This window comes from Xiphophorus couchianus, chromosome 9, assembly GCF_001444195.1.
Source record: "Xiphophorus couchianus chromosome 9, X_couchianus-1.0, whole genome shotgun sequence".
In the NCBI taxonomy this organism is placed as follows: Eukaryota; Metazoa; Chordata; class Actinopteri; order Cyprinodontiformes; family Poeciliidae; genus Xiphophorus; species Xiphophorus couchianus.
In genome coordinates this window covers 13,030,266-13,053,280 of record NC_040236.1, presented here as the reverse complement: position 1 = coordinate 13,053,280, position 23,015 = coordinate 13,030,266, and the positions used below count along the sequence as shown (strand labels likewise).

At 38.1% G+C, this 23,015-nt stretch overlaps 2 protein-coding genes across 6 annotated transcripts in view; both read right to left on the bottom strand.

Moving 5' to 3' along the window:
• Positions 1–14,089, bottom strand: part of abl2 (c-abl oncogene 2, non-receptor tyrosine kinase) — a 30,866-nt gene extending 16,777 nt beyond the window's left edge. For both annotated transcript variants that reach the window (XM_028027175.1, XM_028027176.1), the window contains exon 1: positions 13,413–14,089. In XM_028027175.1, the coding sequence (XP_027882976.1) occupies positions 13,413–13,629 (217 nt within the window). In that variant the 5' untranslated portion in view covers positions 13,630–14,089. The remainder of the gene's footprint in view (positions 1–13,412) is intronic.
• Positions 14,090–15,015: 926 nt separating this feature from the next.
• On the bottom strand, positions 15,016–22,482 carry soat1 (sterol O-acyltransferase 1). Of its 4 annotated transcripts, none has more exons than XM_028027179.1 (16): positions 22,328–22,482; positions 21,758–21,897; positions 20,850–20,908; positions 19,819–19,967; positions 19,620–19,679; positions 19,360–19,467; positions 18,942–19,227; positions 18,752–18,830; positions 18,471–18,555; positions 18,339–18,384; positions 18,115–18,244; positions 17,920–18,017; positions 17,735–17,833; positions 17,496–17,631; positions 17,272–17,417; positions 15,016–16,738 (listed from the first exon to the last, which is right to left on the bottom strand). In XM_028027179.1, exons 2-16 carry the CDS (start codon positions 21,894–21,896, stop codon positions 16,649–16,651), a joined length of 1,710 nt encoding a protein of 569 aa, XP_027882980.1. In that variant the 5' UTR covers position 21,897; positions 22,328–22,482; the 3' UTR covers positions 15,016–16,648. The 4 variants fall into 4 exon arrangements, with proteins under 4 accessions (XP_027882980.1, XP_027882981.1, XP_027882982.1 ...); XM_028027180.1 differs by lacking the exon at positions 22,328–22,482 and adding an exon at positions 22,141–22,263; XM_028027181.1 differs by lacking the exon at positions 20,850–20,908.
• Between the last annotated feature and the right edge of the window lie 533 nt (positions 22,483–23,015).

Here is a 23,015-nt window from a genome sequence, read left to right as displayed (position 1 = left end):
ATGAAGCTAAAGGGAAAGGAGGGAAATTAAACTTGAGTGTATGTAGCAGCATAGAGCTGAAATTAAGAGAGTTTACCATGTATAGATATAAAATGGTTACCAAAGTAACCAAGATTTAGAAAGGTTATGGTGTCAGAACAGCTAAAGGATTCCCACATAACATCCTTATGGTTTAGTCATTTTAAAAGATATCCTATAGAAAGTGATAAAGTTTTACCATAGCGTTGTTCCTCCCCTACCTGTTGCTGCTCCCTGTTACTCAGCTGGCTGAAAGGCTGCCTGCTACATGTTCTCTTAGAGTGAGGATGTCATACTGACCGTGAATTGTACCATAAAGACAAAATGATCTCCCTTCTTTGGCAGATCAATACGTATTAAATCAAGTTTCTTCTTATCAATGTCACCACAGCATTTGCCCACCTTTGTTCTGAAGAAGCATACACTCTATTACTGCAGTGGCCGTGACCTGGCTCAGCCACAACTCCCAGTACATCCTCTGTTTTGTTGTGATCAGCTACTAATCCATGTAAAAAAAAAGGTGAGTTTTAACAGTCTTCTTAAAAAATGACAGGCGGGAGACACTCCTCTAGATCATTTTGTTCATGGCGAAGCACAACGGCACCCTGTGTGAAAGAAATTATTTCCAGATGTCCTTGAATCAGGACGTCTAAACATCCGACACTACAGCAGTGATTATCGGCCTCCTCTCCAGCTTTAATGTGCCCTGGGAGCAGTGAGACTTCTAAGGTCCACGTGGAGCACACAATCGTGACTTATGGTATCTGAAGTCTAATGCGCTCAGAGAGGCAGAAAGTGGCAGAGGGAGGGTGCTGAACCAAGTGTGGTTGAGGGGAGCATGTGTGCACAGAGGTTGGGGTGGGGGGTGCAGACTTGGGAAAACTAAGCCCAGTGTGATTAGCGTGTGCACATGTAAGATTGTATAAGGGCTGAAGTGGTGCTGTGGCCAACGGCAGATGGCTGGTGCTGGTCCTCTGGGGGGGGAGAGGTACCACTGACCCACGCTTTGTTCTCTCAGTGTGTGTGTGTGTGTGTGTGTGTGCGTGTGTGTGCGCGTGTGTGTGTTGCACACGCCTGCAACTGCTGCAGCCATGCCAAGCCAACTGTCAGAGCTGCTCCCGTTACACACTACATATCGCAACACTCTTCTCAAGAATGTTTTAATGATATACTGATATTGTGCCAGTCATAGCTGTCAAAGGCCTCAATCTGAAGAATCTAAATTCCAGTCATCACAGAAAGAAAAAAGGTTTAACCAAAAGCTCTGTCGCAGATTATTTAGCAACATTTAAATTACTTTTTCATTTTCATTTTGAATAATATTAAAACAGATTAGAAGCAAGATGCCATTCACCTACTCTTAACTGGTATCTAATGTGCTGAAACATTTGATTGAGGGCGCAGTTGGCCTGCGTGAGGTTTGTCGTGTGTCGGCCCGGGTGCTTCGGTGTGTGTGTGTGTTGTGGAGAAACCACGGTATTGTGTCGAACAAAGCAAAGAGGGTGCTCGGGAGTCTGAGAGGAATGCCAGGCCCGCTCGCGCAGGACAGCTGCGACAGAGGTGACCCTGCTCCCAAAGCACACATAGCATGCAGAGACACATACCTGCATCGCATTTGCACAAATCAGCGCTAACACCGGTTTCCCTGGCCGTCCCTGCAGCTGTTTGTCGGTGCCTCCCAGTGCCAATAAAACTGTCACTCCACCAAGCAGCAGCCATGGGAAAAAGAATTAAAACACCGGCACCCTAATCAAAAACAATACTGATTGTATTTGAAGTGCACAGAGTGGAGAGGTAAGGTTGTATTTTTAGCTGCTCGAGAAGAAAACATGGCAGCAAAGACGTCCAGAAATAACTCTCCACATAGTGATTGTGGCGCTGAGATAATCGGTCGGCCGCCTGCAGGAAGCATGAACAAAAACCCTGAGACAATGTTGCGGATGAGACCCACGTACACAAGACGTTCCATAAGCCTATATGGACAGGTCTTATCGTATCCGCGCACTTACTCATACACAGACAATGTAGAAGAGAAATATAGGTGGGTCAGAGACGCATGAGACTGAGGACGCTCAGGGAGGTGCACTGGCGAGTCAGAGGGGTTTTAGAGAATAAAAGACAAAGCTTTTGGTGTTTTAGTTCAAGTTCTGTCATGATAATGACATAATAATTATCTGTTGGAACAGAGAAGGTTCTCCAAAAACCCCTGAGGGGTCTAAATATCAGCTGCTGTTAAAATACAAATAAAAGATAAAAATGTAATTTGCAAGACTGATGAAATGTATGGACTGAGTTATTTTAAGCCAAATTCTTGTATTGTTTCTTTACTTTCATATTAAACTATAAAAATACTTTTTAATTACAGAAATACTCAGAGAAACATTTTTAAGAGCTTTGAAAAAACAAAAATTATTTGAGCTGAATTATATTTTTTATTGAACTCTTGAAATGTACCACTTGTTTACAGGAACCCATCAGTGGAAATAACTGCAAAACCTAAACAACAATACAAACTGAACTTGAAGTTTTTATATATATATATATATATATATATATATATATATATATATATATATAAACTTTTCTTAATTTGGTTCATAACAGAACCCTAAAGTACTTTATATTGCTGGGTTTCATTTATAGAACAAAACAACAGACTAAGATTTTACAACAAAACAGTTAAACTTGTATTCTAATGTATTCCAGACAAATATTACAAGAAAGATAATCATGTTGTGGTTTGAGTGACTTCCAGATTTTCTACTCAGTGTCTTTTCAGTGGTCGTGACAACAGTTAATTTTCAGCCCTAATTACAGGTCTTGGTGTTTCACAAAGTGTACTTTACTTTTTAAAGTTTAGAGACATGGAAGAAAAAGTTTTTAACATGCCAAAAAATGTGTGGCAAGAAACAATCCAACAACAGTTCTAGATTCCCTTTGTTAACCTTTTGTGCTCATTTTTTATTGTGTGTATTTTGTTGCATTTCATAAGCTAAAACGGTGCCAGTAAAAAAAAAATAGTTAGGGTAGGTTAATACGGGGTGATGAAAATTTCTAGTTTCCTTTTTGTACAAATTGCTGATTCTGGTTTTGTCTCTTTGTGTGACACATAAACTGATGGACAAACTCAAAACTTGTGTTGTATTATTCTTATATGTCAAACCATGTGTCCTTAATGTTTATCTGTTATTTGATTTTTGCTAAACTCAAAAAATGCAGATATCAATGTGACCTTTGTAGAGCTAAAAAGTTTATGTGCATTTAATAACCAAGAGAAAGAAAAAACTACCAGTAACTGATCAGTAGATAACATGAACAAAGCGATTTAACACATTGTCAAACAATTGCTTCAGAATGACACAAAACCCTCTGCAGATGTTAAATGGAGCAACCAAATTTAACAAGCACAAAAAGAAAAACTATTTGGTTTCAATTACCTTGCCACAGTCCCTATGAGATTACCATTTGCATTTTGGGAAGCGGATAAACAAAGAGCGACTGAGAGGAAGTCAGTTGAGCATCAGACAAAGGACAATAGTCTCCATAAAGCCACTTCACAAATAAAGACCTACTTCATGGTTATAGTTTGAAAACTTACATAACATTCTGAAACTGACAAATCTTAGAAATACAGACAGGAAAAATACTTCTTAGAGATCTGCATGAACATCACATCCAAACCTGTATGCACATGTCCTCTGCATTTCTCACTGACTTTCTTAGAGCAGACTCACAACTCCCTCATTGATGTTCCAAACCTGTCTGGAAAAAAATATATAGCTGCACATGACCACACAGGCCCTTTGGATGGCCTTCACGTCGGCTATCTACAAGTTAATACACAAATAAAGCCTGAGAGGAGAGACATATCAGCTGTGACCTATGGGGCAGAGCAAACCTCCAGGAGTGGATCAGAACAGGAGCCGGCTCTCGCCGGGCTGCCCCTCTCTGGGCCTGTTATGGCTTAGTAATGGGCTTTAAGTGCTTCCCCTCTGTGTGTGCTGGAAACAAAGCTAAGTGCTTCTTTATATGACAGCAGAGTGTATGACTAGCATATGATGACTTCCAGGGAAAAAAAACCTCACCCACTCAGCTTATACACACAAATTACCGGTATATCTACATATAATGTAAAGCTTAATATGTTTATTAAACCAAAATAAACTCCTCCAAGATCTCACAAAAGTTAGTTTCAAATAAACAAGGCTGCAGTTATGGAATATTTTAGTTATCAAGTAGTCCCAGGAACAATTTCTCAATTATTTGGAGAAGCATCCAATAGCAGATATCAGAGTTTTTCCTTAAGGTCCAGTTTTCAAATCCACAAGCAGAACAAATTAGAACATAGTACAACAACATTAACGTACATACAGTATGTCTGCATCATCTACACTCAAGTCACTATTTTTTATTTATAATACAAAGTCTTACTAGGACACAAGAGCCAACAGCCATCTTGGTCTTAAATTGATCCAGAGAGGTGATAAGAGGATGCCTGTAATAATAAGAGCTCTTGTTTATTCACACAAGGTGGCAAAGTCAAATGACGGTGCACCATCAAACTCAAATGAAGGAGCCAGAGTCCAAAAGTTCAGTTGATAATTCAAAACTTCTTCCATTTGTCATTTAAAAAAATATTTCTTAAAATTTTAAAAAATATTTCTTTGCCAGCTCACAACTGGATCTACTGATCAAAGTTCTTCCTTTCTGTCGCACATGTTTGCTCAGGAGAAGAAATTGCCACTAGTAAGTTGACGTCATTCATTTGGCTTTCTTAGAAAGGTTTTTACTAACTTGCATTATAATCTAAGTTTGACTGCATTATGTTACAAGTGACTGAACTGGAATCTGTGCAGTTACAGTTTAATATGTTTATGTGGCTGTATTGGACAGATTTACTCACATATTTTTAGACACGAACTGGATTCATTCATCTTGCAAGTGTCTTGAAATCTGTGATGTGTTAGCATTTTACAAACAAACTGAACCGCATTGACACCAAAACAATTTGAAGGTTGTTCACTAACTCATGACCTAACACAGTAAACTAGGATCAATAAACCGAACCTAGTTTATTCTCTCAGACTGTGGATAATCTGTATAATGACACATGGCCACTGTTTCATCTGTGTTGTGCAATTTTGCAGATAATTATTTTAAATCTTTTTTTTAACACCTCATTCCAGTTCAAACATTATGAATCAGGGCCCTGCATCTGCTTTGGTCTGTCGCAATAAGCAGTATATCTATGAATGCAATGTCAGATCATCTCTTAACTGTATTGATGGGAAGTTGAGTGGAAGGAAAAAAGGTGTGCAAGTGGCAGGGGCACCCTCAGAATGTGAGAGGATTGGAAAACTAAGTCAATTTCAAAACTACACGTTGTAAATAAAGCAACCTGGGTTTCCTTATCACCTCAGTAGAACAACAGGCTGATCAAATCCATGGCAAACTACATTGATGCAGTAATTAATGCAAAAAAAAAGTCCGACCAAGTACTGAGTGTGGGTCTTCAAGAACATACTTTTCACAAATTTCTTTTTCAAATTCTCTTATTTAATTTTGAATCCTCTAAGAAAATTAATTATGGATTTTCATTCGCTATAAGGACAAAATCATTCTGCATGTAATGAATCTACATAACATACAAGTTTTACTTATGCTCTGGGTTAATGCTATGTTCTGTCCTACTTACTGGATATTAGGGCCATAGCATTTCCTTGAGATAAGCTCAAATGTATGGAAATCCTCATCTTCTTCCAAGCCTGTGAATTACATGATGCATTGCCTCAAGACAATCCTAAAAAGCTGTTTATAATTGAGCCCTGTGAGGGATTTTTTTCAGCCCTCAAATACAAATAAGGTATTTGCAGCAAACATTTGCTTAGTTTCTCCTAACATAACCATACCTGTCAAGTCTCCTGTTTTTTTCCAGGAAACTACTGTATTTTATCTCCCTCTCCAGCTATCCTCCCGTATTAGTATTTTCCTGTAAATATCCCGTACTGTGCCGCCACGCCCCTTCCCCAAAATACCCTCTGTTACGTTACTCACCGCCCCACCCTCCAACTCCCGCTCTTACGACAGGTATGTATAATTGCACTTTCAACTTTAATGTGTAATGTAAGATTGTCTTCATTCCCAAAAATCTGAAAGATCCTGACAACATGACAAGCCCTCCTCTCTTTCTAGAGAAACATCTGTGCGTGGGGTGTTCACGGTGCCATGTCCCCACAGGTAGAGAGGAGTGTTCACCACAACAGATTTAATTCAAAGGCTGAGCAGGAATGTTCCACACCTTGTTACGCATCTTCAAACTCTGAGGTGAAGCTTTTCTAAGCCATCAATCTGTATCTAACATCATAAAAAAAATTGGAGTCAAAGGCGAACTCTTTCCCTTTAAATAAGCACACAATAAAGACGCCTCAAGCTATAGAGTAAAAGAGAATTTTCAATGAACATCACTTGCTTAGGTGACTAAATAAATCATCACATTTACTTGGAATGAAAGGTGAAAAGATTCACAGATGAGGTTTTAGTAGTTGACTCCAACTGCCTTTTCTTTGAGGCTTAACCTGCTGATTCAGGTTATGATCATTTCAGATTTCTCTGTTAAGGAGTCTAAAGCACAAAAAGGAGGGCGGGGTGAGGGGAATGGCGGCATGTTCTTTCTTCCTAGTCTAAAACATTGATCTTGCATGTGGATTCTGCCAAGCAAAGATTCTTCACTTCACTTTTGTCTTGTACTGTTCTAGTTTCAAGTCACCAAACTAGACTCAAGCTAATTCAGATAAGAGCACTAACCTTTTCTGAACAATTTCTTTGTGAATCTGCAAAACTACCATTATTCTACCTTGATCAAGCTCAAATTTTAATAAGATAATTTCACTTTATCTTCAAGCACTATTTAGTGATTTACACAGATTTCTGGCATTCTTTGGGGCTTGACTGGCCAATTCCAATTTTAACAGATTATATTTCCTTGCACTACAAAACATTAAAAATGTGCTTCAGGTTCTTTGAGGTAGTTGATTTGAGCCCAAAACAAAAAAATATAAGGTAATCCTTATTCATGCAACAAAGCGCAAGTCCAACAGATTTTTAAATTCAAAAATGTGCATAATGTTTTCTGTTGAAAATGGAAAGGTGGGAATTCTTACTTCTATGCAAGGATGGTTCTTTTTATATCTCCAGTACTTTTCAAAATTAATGATATAAAAAAAAGATAACAGCCTTTTCTATTAGAATAATCACAAGCATTTCACTGAACATTTGAGCGCAGTAACGCCACACAGTGACAGGATTAAAGGTTTTCCAACTGATCAGCTTGTTGGATGATTATTAGAAGCCGGACTTGCTGTTTAATCCTCAACAAAAGCTGCACTATTTTACATGTTCCTTAAAAAAAAAAAAAAAAAAAAAAAGACTGTAAGGAGTTAAAGAACATTCAAAACCGTCTGTGTGATTTTGTGGATGTATGTGACGGTTAAGTGTGTGCAAGAGTGCATTTCCAGCCAAGTCTTCAGCCTGCAACCCACAAGATAAGCAGCAGTGATAATGCCAGCAGTAGAGTACTCATCCTGGAAGCAAACCAGTGCTTAACAGGCTTGGCACTGAGACCGTCTCTCTCTCTTTCTCTCCCTGGATCTAACTCCCGCCCTGAAACACTACCACAGTGTAAGAGTGAAAACTGGAGGCCACTACAAATAATTTGTTCTCTCCAGCGAAGTTTAAAACCCTGGAGTGTTTTCAGGCTGACAGATGGAAGCATTGCTATACCATCTGCACAGCCAATCATTAAGTGTTTTGATTAATCCCAACTCTTTAATGATAAAAAAGCTATAGAGACGAAGCCAACAAACCGACACTAGGATCTGCAGCTCTGCGAACTACCGATTAGAGTCGACTGATAGCAGATGCAAAGGCTTAAGGCTGTAACTGGGGCTGAGATGCTGCTGGATGCATTCAGTAAAACATTACAGCATTTAAAAGAGGTAAACTTTAAAACTTAAAATAACTGTGTATCCATTATTTAGTTCAAACTAGCTGCAAATCAGCTAAACTCTGATTTATAGCATTTTTAGCATGAGGTCTTTGAAGTATTTTTGGTAACACTTTATTTGACGGGTGTGCATAAGACTGACATGACACTTTCAGAAACATGACATAACACCTGTCATGAACATGAAGGAGTCTTTATGAATGTACATGAATTTTGTCATGAAGTGTCATTTGGTAAATGATGACACTTTTAATGCAAAGGTTTTTAAAAGTTACAATTTAAAATCCACTAAAATCACACTATTGAACATGTCTTAATATGTTGCCAGAGAAACTTTGAGTGAGCAGATGTTTTTCTTTGTCTTTGTCTGTAAGAAACGTCAAATAACAGCTTTTCCTCTTATGCACATGTTCCTGCACACTGCAAGCCAGCAGAGGGTATGAAGGCTTAATTATCAACAAACTAATACTAGTGTATGCCTTGTATAGAAAAAGATAAGTCATATTTCACTTTGTTGCAAGTGTCTATTGTAACAAAGAGTTAAAAACCCAAGCAAAAGTGAATTGATATTGATTTAATATCTTCTTCTACAATGAGATTAAAAAGTATAAATAAATAGATGTCATGTCTTGTTCTACGATAAGATTTAAAAATTAATAAAGTTAAAAACAAGTTCATAAATACATATAAAAAGTGCTAAAAATCTTTAAAAACTGTGAAATATTAGTGATTGTATTTAGTGACAGCTTAAACAACCAATAGCTGGTGCAGTCTGATTTCACATTAGCCAATAAGGTTGATTGTCCCATTTTTAACACTTTATATATATATTTATGAACATATTTATGAACTTATTTTGAACTTTATTACTTTTTAAATCTTATTGTAGGATAAGACATGAAATCTATTTATTTATACTTTTTAATCTCATTGTAGAAGAAGATATTAAATCAATATCTATTCACTTTTGCTTGTGTTTTTAACACTGGGTTACACTATGTAGTGAGAAACAACAATTTATGCTTCTGCTAGTGGATCTTATCCGTTTTCATCAGCTGGACTCTCCTGTTTTGCCCTAACTTCTAATCACTCCTAACCAGAGGAGGGTGGGTGGCATTGTTTAATGATAGATAGGTGTCCTTTTATCCACACCTTAACAGTCAAAAAAAAATATCAATAAAAAAATGGACAATAAAGTCCATTACAATCTACCCAGTAGCCAGTGAAGTGTTTGAAATTTCCCTTCCCTAATTCTACACTGCTGGCTATACGTATCCTAATAGTTGGGGCTTCAGGCCATAGAGTCAACAGAAAAGTGGATTTGCCACTAATCTAATTTCACCCACGATGCAAATCAGCTTAGGTTGTTAAAACCCAGATCCAGGAACCTCTCTTCTCCTCTGGACAGACTTAACAGTGTATAGTGCTCAGTAGTAAGAGCCTAAAAATGAAAATCCACTCAGCTGCCCTAAATTCTATGATCTGTTTAAATCATAATCACTCTTGATTATTTTTCAAGCAAAAAAAAAAGAAGGAAAACCCACCCTGTACCATACAAGTGTTTTATTTTATGCCATAATTGCAACTACCGAACCCATCCAGACAGAGTACCTAAATACAAATCCAGATTCTTTTCAAATCTAATCAAGTGTGGCAAATAAGGAAAAGCAACAACTTAGGGAGCAAGTATGAAGGATTTGCTAATGAGATGATTTTAGGAAAAGTTATGCTGCTTTTAATAGCAAAGGTCTCCCAACACTGCAGTGACAATATCAGGTGAAGTCATTGAAATGTGTGACATCCTGACAATGCAAAAAGGAGTGAAACCATCAATACGTCGCGGCCCGTGAGCCACCAATAACAATCGACCCAATTCACCAAGAGGGTGCTGTCTGACTGGCGCCGTTTGATTCACCACAGAGGTGGTCTGCTCTTCGTCTGTCCTTGTTTAGCTCAGTGGTTTTGAACTGACCTGTCTGTCTTTACAGGTAAATACAATGAGAAGACAGAGAGGCTGAGTTAAAGATGAGCTGAGTAAAAACTGATGCAAACCCAAGCAGGAAACAAGGTCATGCTTTCTAGCTGGGAATGCTAGAAAGCATGACCTTGTTTTTAGTTCGTACACAAAGGCTACTCATGTTAGAGTTTGAGCAGCAAAATTAGTTTAGAGTAGGGTCAGCTGTTAATTTATGTAAAAACACTAAATCAAATAGGTCTTGAAAATTGTGTGCACCGACATGTTTCGTAAATGGCTGCTTGGAATCCAGTATTTATTCGCAATTATAGTGCAAGAGTTGTAAATTCAGGGTTTGTAATAATTTAACACTTTCAACCTGTTGGAGAGAGTGAGGCTGTATTATCAGCCAACACCACACACAGATCAAACTGGACAAGATAAGTCAGGAGCAGGGTAATGACAGGTCATAAAGACTCTTATTTTGAAGTGAAAAGGGAAGTAGTTAAAAAAGTACTGAAGAAGCATTCACCCATTTTAAAACAGCTTGGGTGGCTGCATTTTGAGAATTTGATAGAAGAAAATGATAACAGTGACAGATAGGATAAACAGTTTGTAAGCAGGCCAAAGGGTTAATTGTTAGTAATAAGCAGAGTTTAATTTAGTACATTTCAAAGCTTTCCATCAGTACAGAATTCAAGAATTATTCAAGTGTTTTCAATTAATCTAAACTGCAACTTAGCCACTCTAATCTAAAGACAGAAATCTGCCCAATCAAGTCTGAACTGGATAATTCTGCTCTAAAGAACTTCCCATGACCCCACTTTAACTTTTATGATTTGTATTTTCAATATATTGGAGAATCACCAGAATAACACAAGTTGGAAAACCATTACATATTTATGTACTAGTAAAACCTGGACTGAATTATGCAAATGCTGTATGTTTTGCTACATACCCATATAATTTCCACAATATTTTGTTGCTTTACTTACAACATAACTGATGTCAAAATAGTCAAGTGCAATCCAAATCAATGCCAATGCACTCTTGGTTCAAACTCATAGAGTTCAGATCAATACAATATAGTTTAATCCAGCTTTAGAGTAAAATTTTAATTACATTCAAGCCACCTATAGTCCCTTTTAAGATGATATATTCCAATTTTGTACAGTAAAACCTAATTATAAAACAATTCCATGAAATCATTACATCAAGCATTATAGATTTTGCATATAATATGCCACATTTACTAAATGTAAACTTGCAACTATTCATTGTATATATTTTTTTTCTTTAAATACAGCATATTACTTTTACACTACATGAACACCTTTTTTTACCTGGGAATACCCCCGTACTGTCTACCCCTGTCTGCCAGGCTTATTTATTTAAATGTATGTTGGGCAAGAACAGTCAACCATTGTCTTGCGCTCATCACATAAATACATCTGGTTATTTTGGAAGTTTAGGTTATATGAACTTGTGTTTGTGACTGACATGACAAACGTAACAGTAAAAACTCACATATATAAACACATATAAAATATGTATTATTTACTACAGCCCAAAGTGAAACTGCTGTCACTTGCAAAGATGGATGGGATACTGCTTAATCACAGCTATACCAATAGACTATCAGAATACAACATTAGTTTGATATGCATTGGAGGCTTCAGTGCACAGTAGCAAGCTTCCCCACTTAAAGAGCCTTTGTTCTATTATTGTGTGCTTTGAAGAGTTGCAGTCTCTCTGCAGAGGAGCTGTGTGACAGCACCCCGGTAGCTAAAAAAAAGGCTACTCTCGCCTCAACATTGGAGAAAACAGAACAGTGCAGACAGCGAGCCATGCTCCACTCAGAGAGGGCTTGTCTGGCCGTCTGAGAGGACTGTGACTTCTGAGAGCCAAGAACTGAAAATGCTTTCCATTCCGAAAGGTTGCACTTTCTGTTTGTCCTAACTGGCTGGGCCATCAGTGGAAACTAGACAAATTATGCCAAATGTTACTTTTTTTTGGTCTTTTTACATATTTTACATGAAGCTACCATAATTTATATAAAGAAACGTGTCACTCAAAAAGGGCTGAATCCTTAAAATGTGCAAACAAATGTATTGGTAGGATGTTAAGAGAAAGATTGTACATATTGTATGAAATGATGATCAACACAAATCATGCAGCAGGTATTTTGTCATCTTCACTTAAAAGCCTAGAACAAACAGTAAAATAACAAAGAAGAACACAGAGTGAAAAGAGCAAGCGGTTTCACCGCTTTTCTAGAGTTCAAAGAGAAAATCCTGTAGATTAGAGATGCAGAAATGAGTTAGCCAGAGACCAGAATCACAGTTTTCCACCTGATCAGCTCTATGGTACATCACCTACAAAAAATATTTTCCCACAACTTATTTTATGCGTGTAAACTCAAAACTCCAATAATTTTTAATCCACAAGTGCAGCAACCATCAGCATGGAGTCTAATGCACAGTTTTAAAGATTAAAATAAACCAGATAAAAGTTACAGACACATCTTAATACATAAACAGGACCAATCTTGTAACTCATTTTCACTAAGATTCAAAACTACAACCTCTACCAAAGACCTGGAACAATTTTTTTCTCTTTAATATGTTTTTACAAAGTAAAAGAAAATCAGAAGGTTAAACCTAAACAAAAACTGGAACTTTGTATCAACCAGGAAAGGCCTGATCAATGCATCCGTAGATAAGATCTGCAGATTTCACTGCCAATGCACAAAAACAGCTTTCAGGCAGAACTGTGACAGAAAAACTGTGGTTTTGAGTCAGATGACTGGACCTACCTTTGCTCAAATCAGTTTAAGAATGTGGTCTTCTGTGTCATAGACACATTACATAATATTCAGAAAGCTTTAATCTTTGATTTGACAAAATTTAGCTTTACTGATCTACTTGGATTAAACTTGGCATCATTTCTACCAAGTAACTAAGCACTATCACGTGACCCTTTGAAAAGCACTGTCTATTATAATACAAGCCTGAGGTATGTGGATCCTATTGTGTGTTAAATGGAGTGGAATTGCATGTCAACCTCCGGAAGCAATAATCAGTGTTTCCCAACCAGATATCTGAAGAACTGTAGGGGCGAACACCCTACAGCAGAAAGCACTGAACTACCATAGTTGTTTTCACAAGCTTTGAGGATCATTAGACCACATGCCTTATTATGTTATGCTGGAACAAACCGCTTAAGGTCCACACTTACAAAAAATAGATAAAAGCAGAAGTAAATAGAGGATGTATTTAAAGCTAAGGTTGGAACCTAAAGCTAGTTCCGCTAAGGCGTCGTTGACAAATAGCATGGAAATGCTAGCAGTGATTTAACAGCAGCAAAAGGAATATGTGGATAAAAAAAACAAACAAACAAAAAACACCCACACCTTTACAGATATGGCTGTCTCTTTACCTGAATGCTGCGTGAATATATTTATCCCTGGATCGGGTGCGTTGGTAGCGGTTGTCCTGACCGGCGGCATCATGGTGCTGCAGCCGGGTTCCCGGGGTCTCCTCCCGGCGACGCTCCCCCGGCTCCCCTTCCCCTGGTGTGGCTGGGACGCATGGGGCTGTGGCGGCTGGAGTGCGGTCGATGTAACCTCACCGACGCGGCCAACCTGCTGTCCCATCCCGGTACTTTTGCGTGAGGACGTTTGGGACCAAGCAAGCAAACCTCCCCCCACCGTGTCCCTACGGTTCACATTCCCCCGAGCTGCAGCGGCCTAGCCCGAATCCTCTCTTCGGCGTTCTCCACGAACGTGAACTAGCCCGTGTTAGCTGGCTCGGCTAACGATAGCAGCTACCAGCGAAACCCACCCAGCCTGCCTCTTAACAATAAAATCACAACCCTGGCGTGTGACAGCGATTTTCTCTATCCGGGTGGTCCAGATGAATTATGAGGAGTAACGAAGGCTCTCCGAAGAGTTTAAGCAGTCAAAGTGGATCGAATCAGAGCCGTTTTCCCGTTGTCGAGCCGCTGCGCGCCCCCTCTGACGCCGCCATCTTTACCGCAGAATAGAAGGATGTGTTGCACAAGGCGGGGGGCTCGCCTCGGCCCCCTGTCAGCTCCAGCGCAAACACCGGTGTTCTGACTATCTGTGCTACCTCGTCAGATTTCCCCATTGTAGCATGGATAGATAGCCAAGTCTGTCAGTGCAACGCGTCAGAATAAAACAGTATCAGACAGGGGAAACAGGGTTTTATTAGAATTAAATTAAACACAGACATCTACAAATACAGATCACCGCAAAAAAGTTTTTTGCGTATTAATCCGTTGTAGATTTCATCAAATGCAACGCAGCCACAATGTATCCACCGAACTGCGAAAGTCACCTGGAATAATAGGATATGCTTAATATACACTAATACTACACCCCCATTACACAACTTCAATCCCACATGGTATAGCTATGGGGAAATTTTTCTGCCATTATCCAAGAACACACATGTTCAGTCTGAGAGCAAGATTTCATGTATTTTGTTCTCAAAACTTTTAATACTCTTGCTTACAAATTTTGCTTGCAAAATGTTTATTTTGAGAGGAGAACTTGCTCTCAGACTGAACATGTGTGCTCTTGGATAATGGTAGAAAAATTCCCCCATAGTTGTGCAGCATGAATTCAAAAAAATCTGGATATGTGGAGGATGCCTCTCTCCCCCAAAACCAATCTACTGGTATCTAATTATATTCGACGTCTGCACAGAACATGAGACGTACTGGGGGAAAATACAAGTTGGTACAGAACTTTAGAGATGCGTCATTCATCAGCTGGTATTAAAATCACAAAAGATCTAATTTAAAGTAATTGAATTTATAAATTTCCACCCCACTAGATTTAAACAACACAGGCTCATCCGTAGAGTTCAGTCAATTTCTTATTCATTCAGTTATGCTGCTTAAACAACTCAGCTGCTGGAATGCAAAATAAAAAATGTAAAAAAATAAATAAATCTGCAACTTCCTACCCCTTTCAAACACAGAATGTACACAATCACTATGAGAGATGAATCCAAACTGTTGCACAAAACTGTTTTATATAAATTTACACAGCAAATGGCATTTAAAGAACATGCACGTATGAAAATTCTTTAGTTTTTACATTTTGTTGTGTTGGGAACAATTCAGACATGTCTACAATGTTAAGATCAAAAACTACTGGTAATCAAATTAAAGTTAAAAGTGGCATGTAGCCAAATCTGCTTTCAAAAATAATTATATTGTAAACAATAATTCTACTGCTTAGCAGCCTATAGTGGCATTATAAAAAAAAACATTTAAATTAGAACAGAAACTTTAAATATTTTAATCCATGCATGGTATAAAATTATTTTTCTGGTACTTGTTTATTACACATTAAGGAATCCAAATAATCCTAGGAATCTGTTCTTGATCAAATGAGCAGTTTAAGACTTTTACTAGAGTGCCACCTTGTGGTGATCCAGTTTTCTTTGTGAAAGTCTCAAGTTCTGCATTGCTGGTTTCTACTTTGAGTTGTGCAACTCACGTTTCACAAGCATCCAAACCCACAATCGCTGCAGTAAAGTAGTTTATCAACGACCCTAAAAACATATGCCAGCATCATGTTGGATGCTGGAACATTTCTCTGATTTTAGTAAGAGAAATGCAAACGGCATTTCTCTTATAACTAAAATTTTCATTACAAAAAAATAAACAGATCTGAAAATGCAAGCCTGTTCAAGGTTTTCAAGTTGCAATATTGTTGTGACAGTTAAACAGCCAGCTGCAATTCTGACAATTGTTTCACAAAGAAGTCATAAACCACTGTATATAGATTTAAATACTTATAACCAAGGCATATCAAAAATATTAAACATGTTCTCTAGTCTGTTACTTTGAAGTGCTTACATAATTTAGAGGTTTATTCAGCAAAATATCAGTAGTTACAGCAACCTTCATGTCTTAAATATTTTGTAAACCAAGTATTTACTTTGAGTTTTGCAAAAATATCATTAAAGTGACCAAAACATCTTATTGTTGTGACATTGTAGATGAACAGAGGAGTTCATTTGTGCTTAATCAATCTGCTTAATAAGTTAATAATTAAATACAACACTCCTGTCACCCAATAATACAAAGACCACCATATCTCATTTACAGTGAGATATCCCTAAGAGATATCCAGTGAGAATGTTTGATATCCAAAATATCATTTAACAAAACAAAAGTCCAACTGGCAATAAAAATAAGGTACTTTCTTGTAGTATAACTCACAGTTTAACACAGTTACAACATACTACCTTGGTAAATATTAACCATTACATCACATGCAGATAATGTGTTCATTGTGTAATGTTTGTATTAAGCTACCATGTCATTGTTTGCACAAAGAGTGGTTTCACAGTGGACCCCAAGCATTATGGGCCCATGAGAAAAGAAAATTCAAGTTGGCACTTCAAATTCTTTTTAATATATATATATGTATATGTGTGTGTGAACTTCTGTTGAGAAATGGCAGCTGAAAACACAATAAATAAGGCACTGTTGGTGCGATTTTGGCATCTCAGCAGATACTCTCCAATACATTCATTCACACACTGTAGGACTCATAATTTTTAAATGCAATAAATTATGAATGACAGAGAGAGGAGAGCTGGTGGAGTCCATCTTGATTGGTGATGGGGTTCCTCTCAATAGTCCCATTTTATCTTATCAGGTCCAGCCATTAGGTCTCTCTGACAGCTCCATGAACGAGGCTTCAGCAAGTCCAGGAATGAAGACTGGAACAGAAACAATTATGAATAGCTGCACTGAGTTCACACTTCAGCTAAACAACAACAGTGCCTCTAAAAACTGTTCACACTTTTCAAACTGCTTCTACTGTGGTCAGGTAACAAACCACAAACTTTAAGATTTTTACTGGGATTTTAGGGAAGATAGACTAACAAAGTTGCCCAAAATAACCGTGTAAGGAAAATTATATATTCAGGTGTGTTGGAAAAGCTATGCATCTAAAAGTAGCAAGACATTACGCCTCGACTGGGGCACCCATGGTTGAGATCAAAGCTTCTACATGTTAAAATGCCCTAGTTAAAGTCCAGACCTAAAATAATTTTGAGGTAAGGATTATAAAATGGTGTTCACAGACACTCCCCATCAATCTAAATTGATGGAAAGCTTTGAAAATCATGTATATTTTTCTCCTTCCACACATATTTTTGGTCTACTTGGTGATATAAAATGCCATTAAAATTAGTAATGAGCAATGTATACCCAGGAGGTAAAGTGTAAAATCTCAAAGTCCTGGTGTTACCTCTTTGAGTGGACAGTACCGTCTGGCATACCACTCTTGAGAGTACAGACACATTATGACCCCCTGACCCAGAAAGAGGGACGTCCACATTAATATGTTCCAAATGGGGCCTTTTCTACGATCGTGGAAAATAAAGTTGAACATCACTGTTGAAAGAACAAAAATTAAGAGGAGGCTTGGAAACAACAAGATAAATGAGCCGTACACACTATTTTCCCTCTTACTTCCAAAGCACATAAAGAGGCAGAAAAGCACCGGATAGAAGAATCCGAAGCTAACTGCAAGAATGTACTCATGCACCACTGCAGACACAGTAAACACAAAAAACATGGCGGCTGGTCGGAAACGCTTCTGAGATATCTGGAAGGACAATAACAGAAAGACAAGAAATGAATACTATGTTACATTTACTAAAAACATATCATACTAAAATGTTCTGGATTTCAACATAAAACCCACTTACCAAAAGGAAGTCCTTGTACACATAGTAATACAGCCAGTCATGGACCACCACATTCCAAGTACGGTAGTAATTGGCATAAGATGTTGAGTTCCACCAGTCCTATAATGTGCAATAGCAAAATTAATGCACATTTTATTTATAACTTGAGTACTTGGGTAACATCTGTCTGAGAGTGACAGCAGTACCTTGTAAAACATTCGGTCTGCAAAGCGAAGCATCTCAGCAAAAGCATTGAGCCAGCAGTGGAGAAAAGCAAAAAAACCCAGCAGGAGAACCAAAACACCTGCAAACCAAAAAAAACAAAAAACACAACAATTTATTATTTCAAGCCAAGAGTTCATTAAATAGTTTAATTCAATACAAATCCGATTAAAATTTACCTGGCAGTATAGAGTTAAAGACACAAAGTACCATGGCGCGCAGATTGAACAGCTGCAGACTGATGCTGCGAAACTGTGGGATGCACAACCGCACAAATATGTAGTAGGTATAAAAGAGACAGCCAAGTACCTGTGGAACATTGAAGGAAGGCGGAAATGTAAGACAGTTTTCTTTTACTTTTCTTTTACTTCAAATGTTATGCAACAGCAGTACAATTCAGTACCTGAAGTAACTTTGCGGCCACATAGCCCCATCTGGTCACCGGGTTTCTAGTGGAAGAGAAAAATGATTTGTTTTATGCCCTAGAAGGAAGTCACAATTGAAACTAGACAAATAACTAAGAAAATCACTTTACCTAGGGTATTTGTCTCTATAAATAAGAGTTGGTGCAAACAAGAAGTAGAGATACTGGGAAACTTGAGGAACCACAGGTCCATTGCCTATAAATGACAGCAATTAGAATGACAAAGGGGACAATAAGTCCAGTGCAAGTCCTTCTGAAGTCATCCAACTAGTAAACATTTCATCTTAATATAATAATATTAATAATTCACCTTAATATAAATATGTCTGTACTGCAAAGTTAATACATAAATTACACAACAATAATTAAGTGCAAGTGAAATAGCAACATACTTGTCTTGTCTTTTTGCCAAGCTAGGACTCTTGGCACATTCTCTCTGACAAAGGAGTGGGCTTTCATCATCAGGCGAACCTGAAACAAGAGAAATATTCCAAGATAAAATATGCACATCGAAATATGAAAACCAAATATGAAGGTAAACATTTCAGACCAAATAAAAACAACCTTCACCAAAATACCAACCTGTTCAATGATGACGATAAAGCAAGAAGCAGGCGGCAAACTGTTGGTCACTACCACATATGTTGGTAGGAACCCCAAACACAGGCCTTGGTACAGCAGGAACGCAGAGCCAAACAGCCAAGTGTACAGCCTCTGCTGGCCATGGGAGCCCGACTGGCTTTGTGACCACAGATGGAATAAGGTGTAGGGAACCAGCAGTACGGACAGGAACATGCAAAGCCATGTGCACACCACTAGAGGGAACTGTCCAAATGCATAGACCAGCAGGTCAAAGTCCAAGACCAGTCTAAGGCAGAAGAGATTAAGAGAACATGCAAATGACTTATTATGATGTATAAGGAATAATAAAAAAACAAAAAAAAACAAAAGAAAGTGTCTTTCAGCACAAATACAAAGTGCTCACATTATTCAGTATTACCTGCCTTCATCAAGGAAATCGACCACGAATGTGCTGAGAATAAAGAGAATGAGCAGGGCAATAAACATGTGGTAGATGGTCCTGATGTGGTTCACCTCAAACAACTCACTGTGGAAAAACACACATCATAAATCTAGTGGCTGCACAGTGCAGCTGCGTGAAAAAGATGTTGCAGTCTTTAGGAAAACCAAATTACCATACAGCACTCAAATTACAGAGAATCTCATTTGAATGACTTACATAGTGAAGTATGAACTTACTCTAGAAGGGATCTCTGAGTAACAAAGTGCTTCCCGTGGCCTTGAGGAGGCTGAACGTGCCTATGGAAGGGAAAGTGGGGAAGAAAGGGCTAAATTTGTATTTTCTTGTCAGAGGATTACCATCATGACAAGAAAATAGGCCAAAGGAAAGTGGTCTGCACATTTATATAGGTTCAGGGTTGATGAGGAAATGCAATACCCAAGTTTGCTCCTCTCCTTGTCCGACTGTGGTGGTGAGAAGGCTGCAGGTAGAGGTGTGGACTCAAGGCTGGCTGATTCTTCAATAAGACTGTCCATGAAATCATGGACTTGGCTTTCAAACTGACGCATCAGGTCGCTCTTCAGGCCCTGGCCAAACAAAAAGCAGACATAAAGAATCCTTTTTAGGTGCTTAAACTGATAGGGATAACATTCTTTCATGGTGTCACTGTGACTGTCACAAAGTAGAGCAGACATACTAAATCAGCATAACTTGAAGTGTTTTGCAACGGATCAGTGTGTCATGGACTTTTTCAACCTTTAGCCAAACTGAATACATCTTTTGTAATCATCCTTCCCGTATGCATTTCTGCTCTGGTTTGACATTAATCAAGCTGGTTTATAAAAATGAGGCAGAAAACAGAAAATTAACTGAATGTCAGTTTATATAAATGATCTCTTTCTGTTGTTTCAGTCACAATAGCATTTTATCAAGTTGACAGATAATCAAAATTATCCATAATGACTCAATTAGGGTTCATAGATGCTCAGAAGTGACTGAAGCTCCTATTCCATTTTTACAGTTTACAATATACACTTAATCCAACCACTGAATGATATAAATACAATCACAAACACATTTGTTATAACGAATTTTGCATTTTCACATGTACATCTAAGTCCAAAAGTGAATCTTAACTCAAGTGTGAGCAAAGCTGGGTCCACACCTCGACTCAACTCGCAGTCTGTTGTGAAAGAAATCTAAGACAGTCTTAGGATTTGAATATAAAAATCTGTGGTCATTCATATGACAGGAGCACAGCTCATCTACCAAAAAACAAACAAACAAAAAACTGCTCTTTGAGGGCATCAAGCTCAATCAAAGTCAATTCAACTGAATGTATTGCAACTGAAATACAAAAGCCTAACCAAATACTGCATCCAAGTGGTCCTTGGGAATAGCAAAAAATTCACCCATTGATGTTAATGTGGTGATTATGAATATATTGCTTAGTTCTGGAACCAACTAACCTCTGCTTTCCTTTTTAGTTGCAGCTTTTTGCTAATCACATGCTCCACTTCAATTTTCCCTGAAATTGAAATAACACATAATAATGCCGTTAAAAACAAACACAAAAAAGAACACCATGAACCATTTGATAATCACATTTGGAATATCAATTCAGCTTTGTGCTGTGAACAGACCTAAATTTGGCATGTTCAATCATCAACAAAGCTTCCGATGAGCAATCCTTCAAGTCGGTTATCATCAAAGTCAGCTAAGCTAAAAAACCGTTCAGAGGAACAATGATTAATTTGAGTTGGGGAAACAAAATGTGAAATAAATCATAACAAAAGCGGTAAATCCCAAAACGTCACAACTTCTCCTAGTTAAGGTTACTGTAGGTCAATAGCAACCTGATGATTGACACATTTGTTCTTTTATTGATGTCAGCATGGGTGGAGCAGTACTACACCCACGTCTGTCATGTGAAAACCTGAAAATTATTTTTGAAAATGACATACACAAGATATACAATGTTTTTAGTTTGTTGTTTTCACTGTTCCAGGATGGTATAAATATATTAGAATGACATACACAATGAGAACAGTTTCTTAATTCATTTGTTTCCACACTGGTAAAGTTTTGCCTCATAACAGAAAAAACTTTAAAGACTTCATTGTTGAAGTCGTTGCAAGGTAGTGTGACTACTGTTGCTTCCTACTGTATGCTACCACAAACTGTACCAAAGGTCAAAAGTGTTCACTTAAAAGGAAGAGATCATCACAATTCAGTCTTTAAAAAAAAAAAAAAAAAAACATTAACGGAAATATACTGATGCTAAAAAGAAGGATGTGAATCATCTGCAACAGAGGCTAGTGTCCCCTTACACAATCTGCCTGAGATGTGTGTGTGGGTGTGTGTGATATTTGCTCACCATTGCTTGTGACACGGTTATCGTCATTCCCATGCGGATGTCTCCCAGGACTAGATCCTCCATCCAGGTCTGGGAAGGTAGACAGATTGTTGAGGGCTCGGCTGCGGGACCTGAGCAAACTTTCTCCTCCGGTTTCCATCCTACAGAAGCAAAAAAAAAAAAAAAAAAAAAAAAAAAAAAATTGGATTTATTTGAGGCAGCTTTGAAGTAGAGAGATCAGGTACCATAAAGAAGCCAAGTTAGCAAACATATCACCTTTCGCATGTCAGTGAAAGGAATGAGGAGGATTTTAAATGACGGACAAAGCAAACTCAGTTCACAATGAAATCACTCTCACATGAGCAGCCTCTCAATAGCGGACAGAGAGATAGCTAACTAATTACCTTCCGTCAGCTTATCGAAGATAACATGCAGTTACAAATGGACAACTACCATAACCTAGCTCACTGAAACAATATCGCTGCTGTATGAATGACAGAGCTAGTCAAATTAGCCTTCTATGGTCAACCACAGGCGACCTGACACCGATTACACGTGTAAAAATGTCTACTTCCTCAATTACTTACTTACTCGCTTCCGCAGCCTGGTCCTCTCTGTCGAGTCTTTCCCTGGCAACTAAACAGACAGGCAGCTGTCTTGGTCTAATATCGACAACGTGAGTTCACCTACTCCACTGTGCAAACGCCGACCAGATGATGAGCCGGACCCTCGATGGTGATTGGCCGGAATCTCTCCTCCTTTTGACGTCACCAACAACGGCGGCGGGGGAGGAAAGGGGTTTCATAAGAAAAGTGAGAATACATTTTTATGCAATCCCAACTTTTTTTTATCAGGCTGTCACAGAGTATAATGGAACAAATATAAACACCAGAAAAAAGACATTTATATTAAAGGCATTCATATTTTGCTACTGCATTTTTTAAGTACAGTACAGACCAAAAGTTTGGACACACCTTTTAATTCAATGAGTTTCCTTTATTTTCATGACTATTGACATTGTAGATTCACACTGAAGGCATCAAAACTATGAATAACACATGTGGAAATATGCACTAAACAAAAAAGTGTAAAACAACTGAAAATACCCCTTATATTCTAGTTTCTTCAAAGTAGCAACCTTTTGCTGTGATTACTGCTTTGCACACACTCTGCATTTTCTTGATGAGCTTCAGGAGGTCGTCACCTGAAATGGTTTTCACTTCATAGGTCAACCTGCCCTGTCAGGTTAATAAGTGGGATTTCTTGCCTTATAAATAGT

Bases quoted from the DNA above. Each gene is read 5' to 3' on its own strand.
- soat1 (XM_028027179.1), bottom strand. From the start codon at position 21,896: ATGGAAACCGGAGGAGAAAGTTTGCTCAGGTCCCGCAGCCGAGCCCTC. The intron at 18,556-18,751 runs GTATGTTGCTAT...TGTCATTTATAG, and splicing joins TTGGCAAAAAGACAAGACAA to GCAATGGACCTGTGGTTCCT. The intron at 18,018-18,114 runs GTAAATTTTAAT...TTTGGTTTGCAG, and splicing joins CTTTAACTCTATACTGCCAG to GTGTTTTGGTTCTCCTGCTG.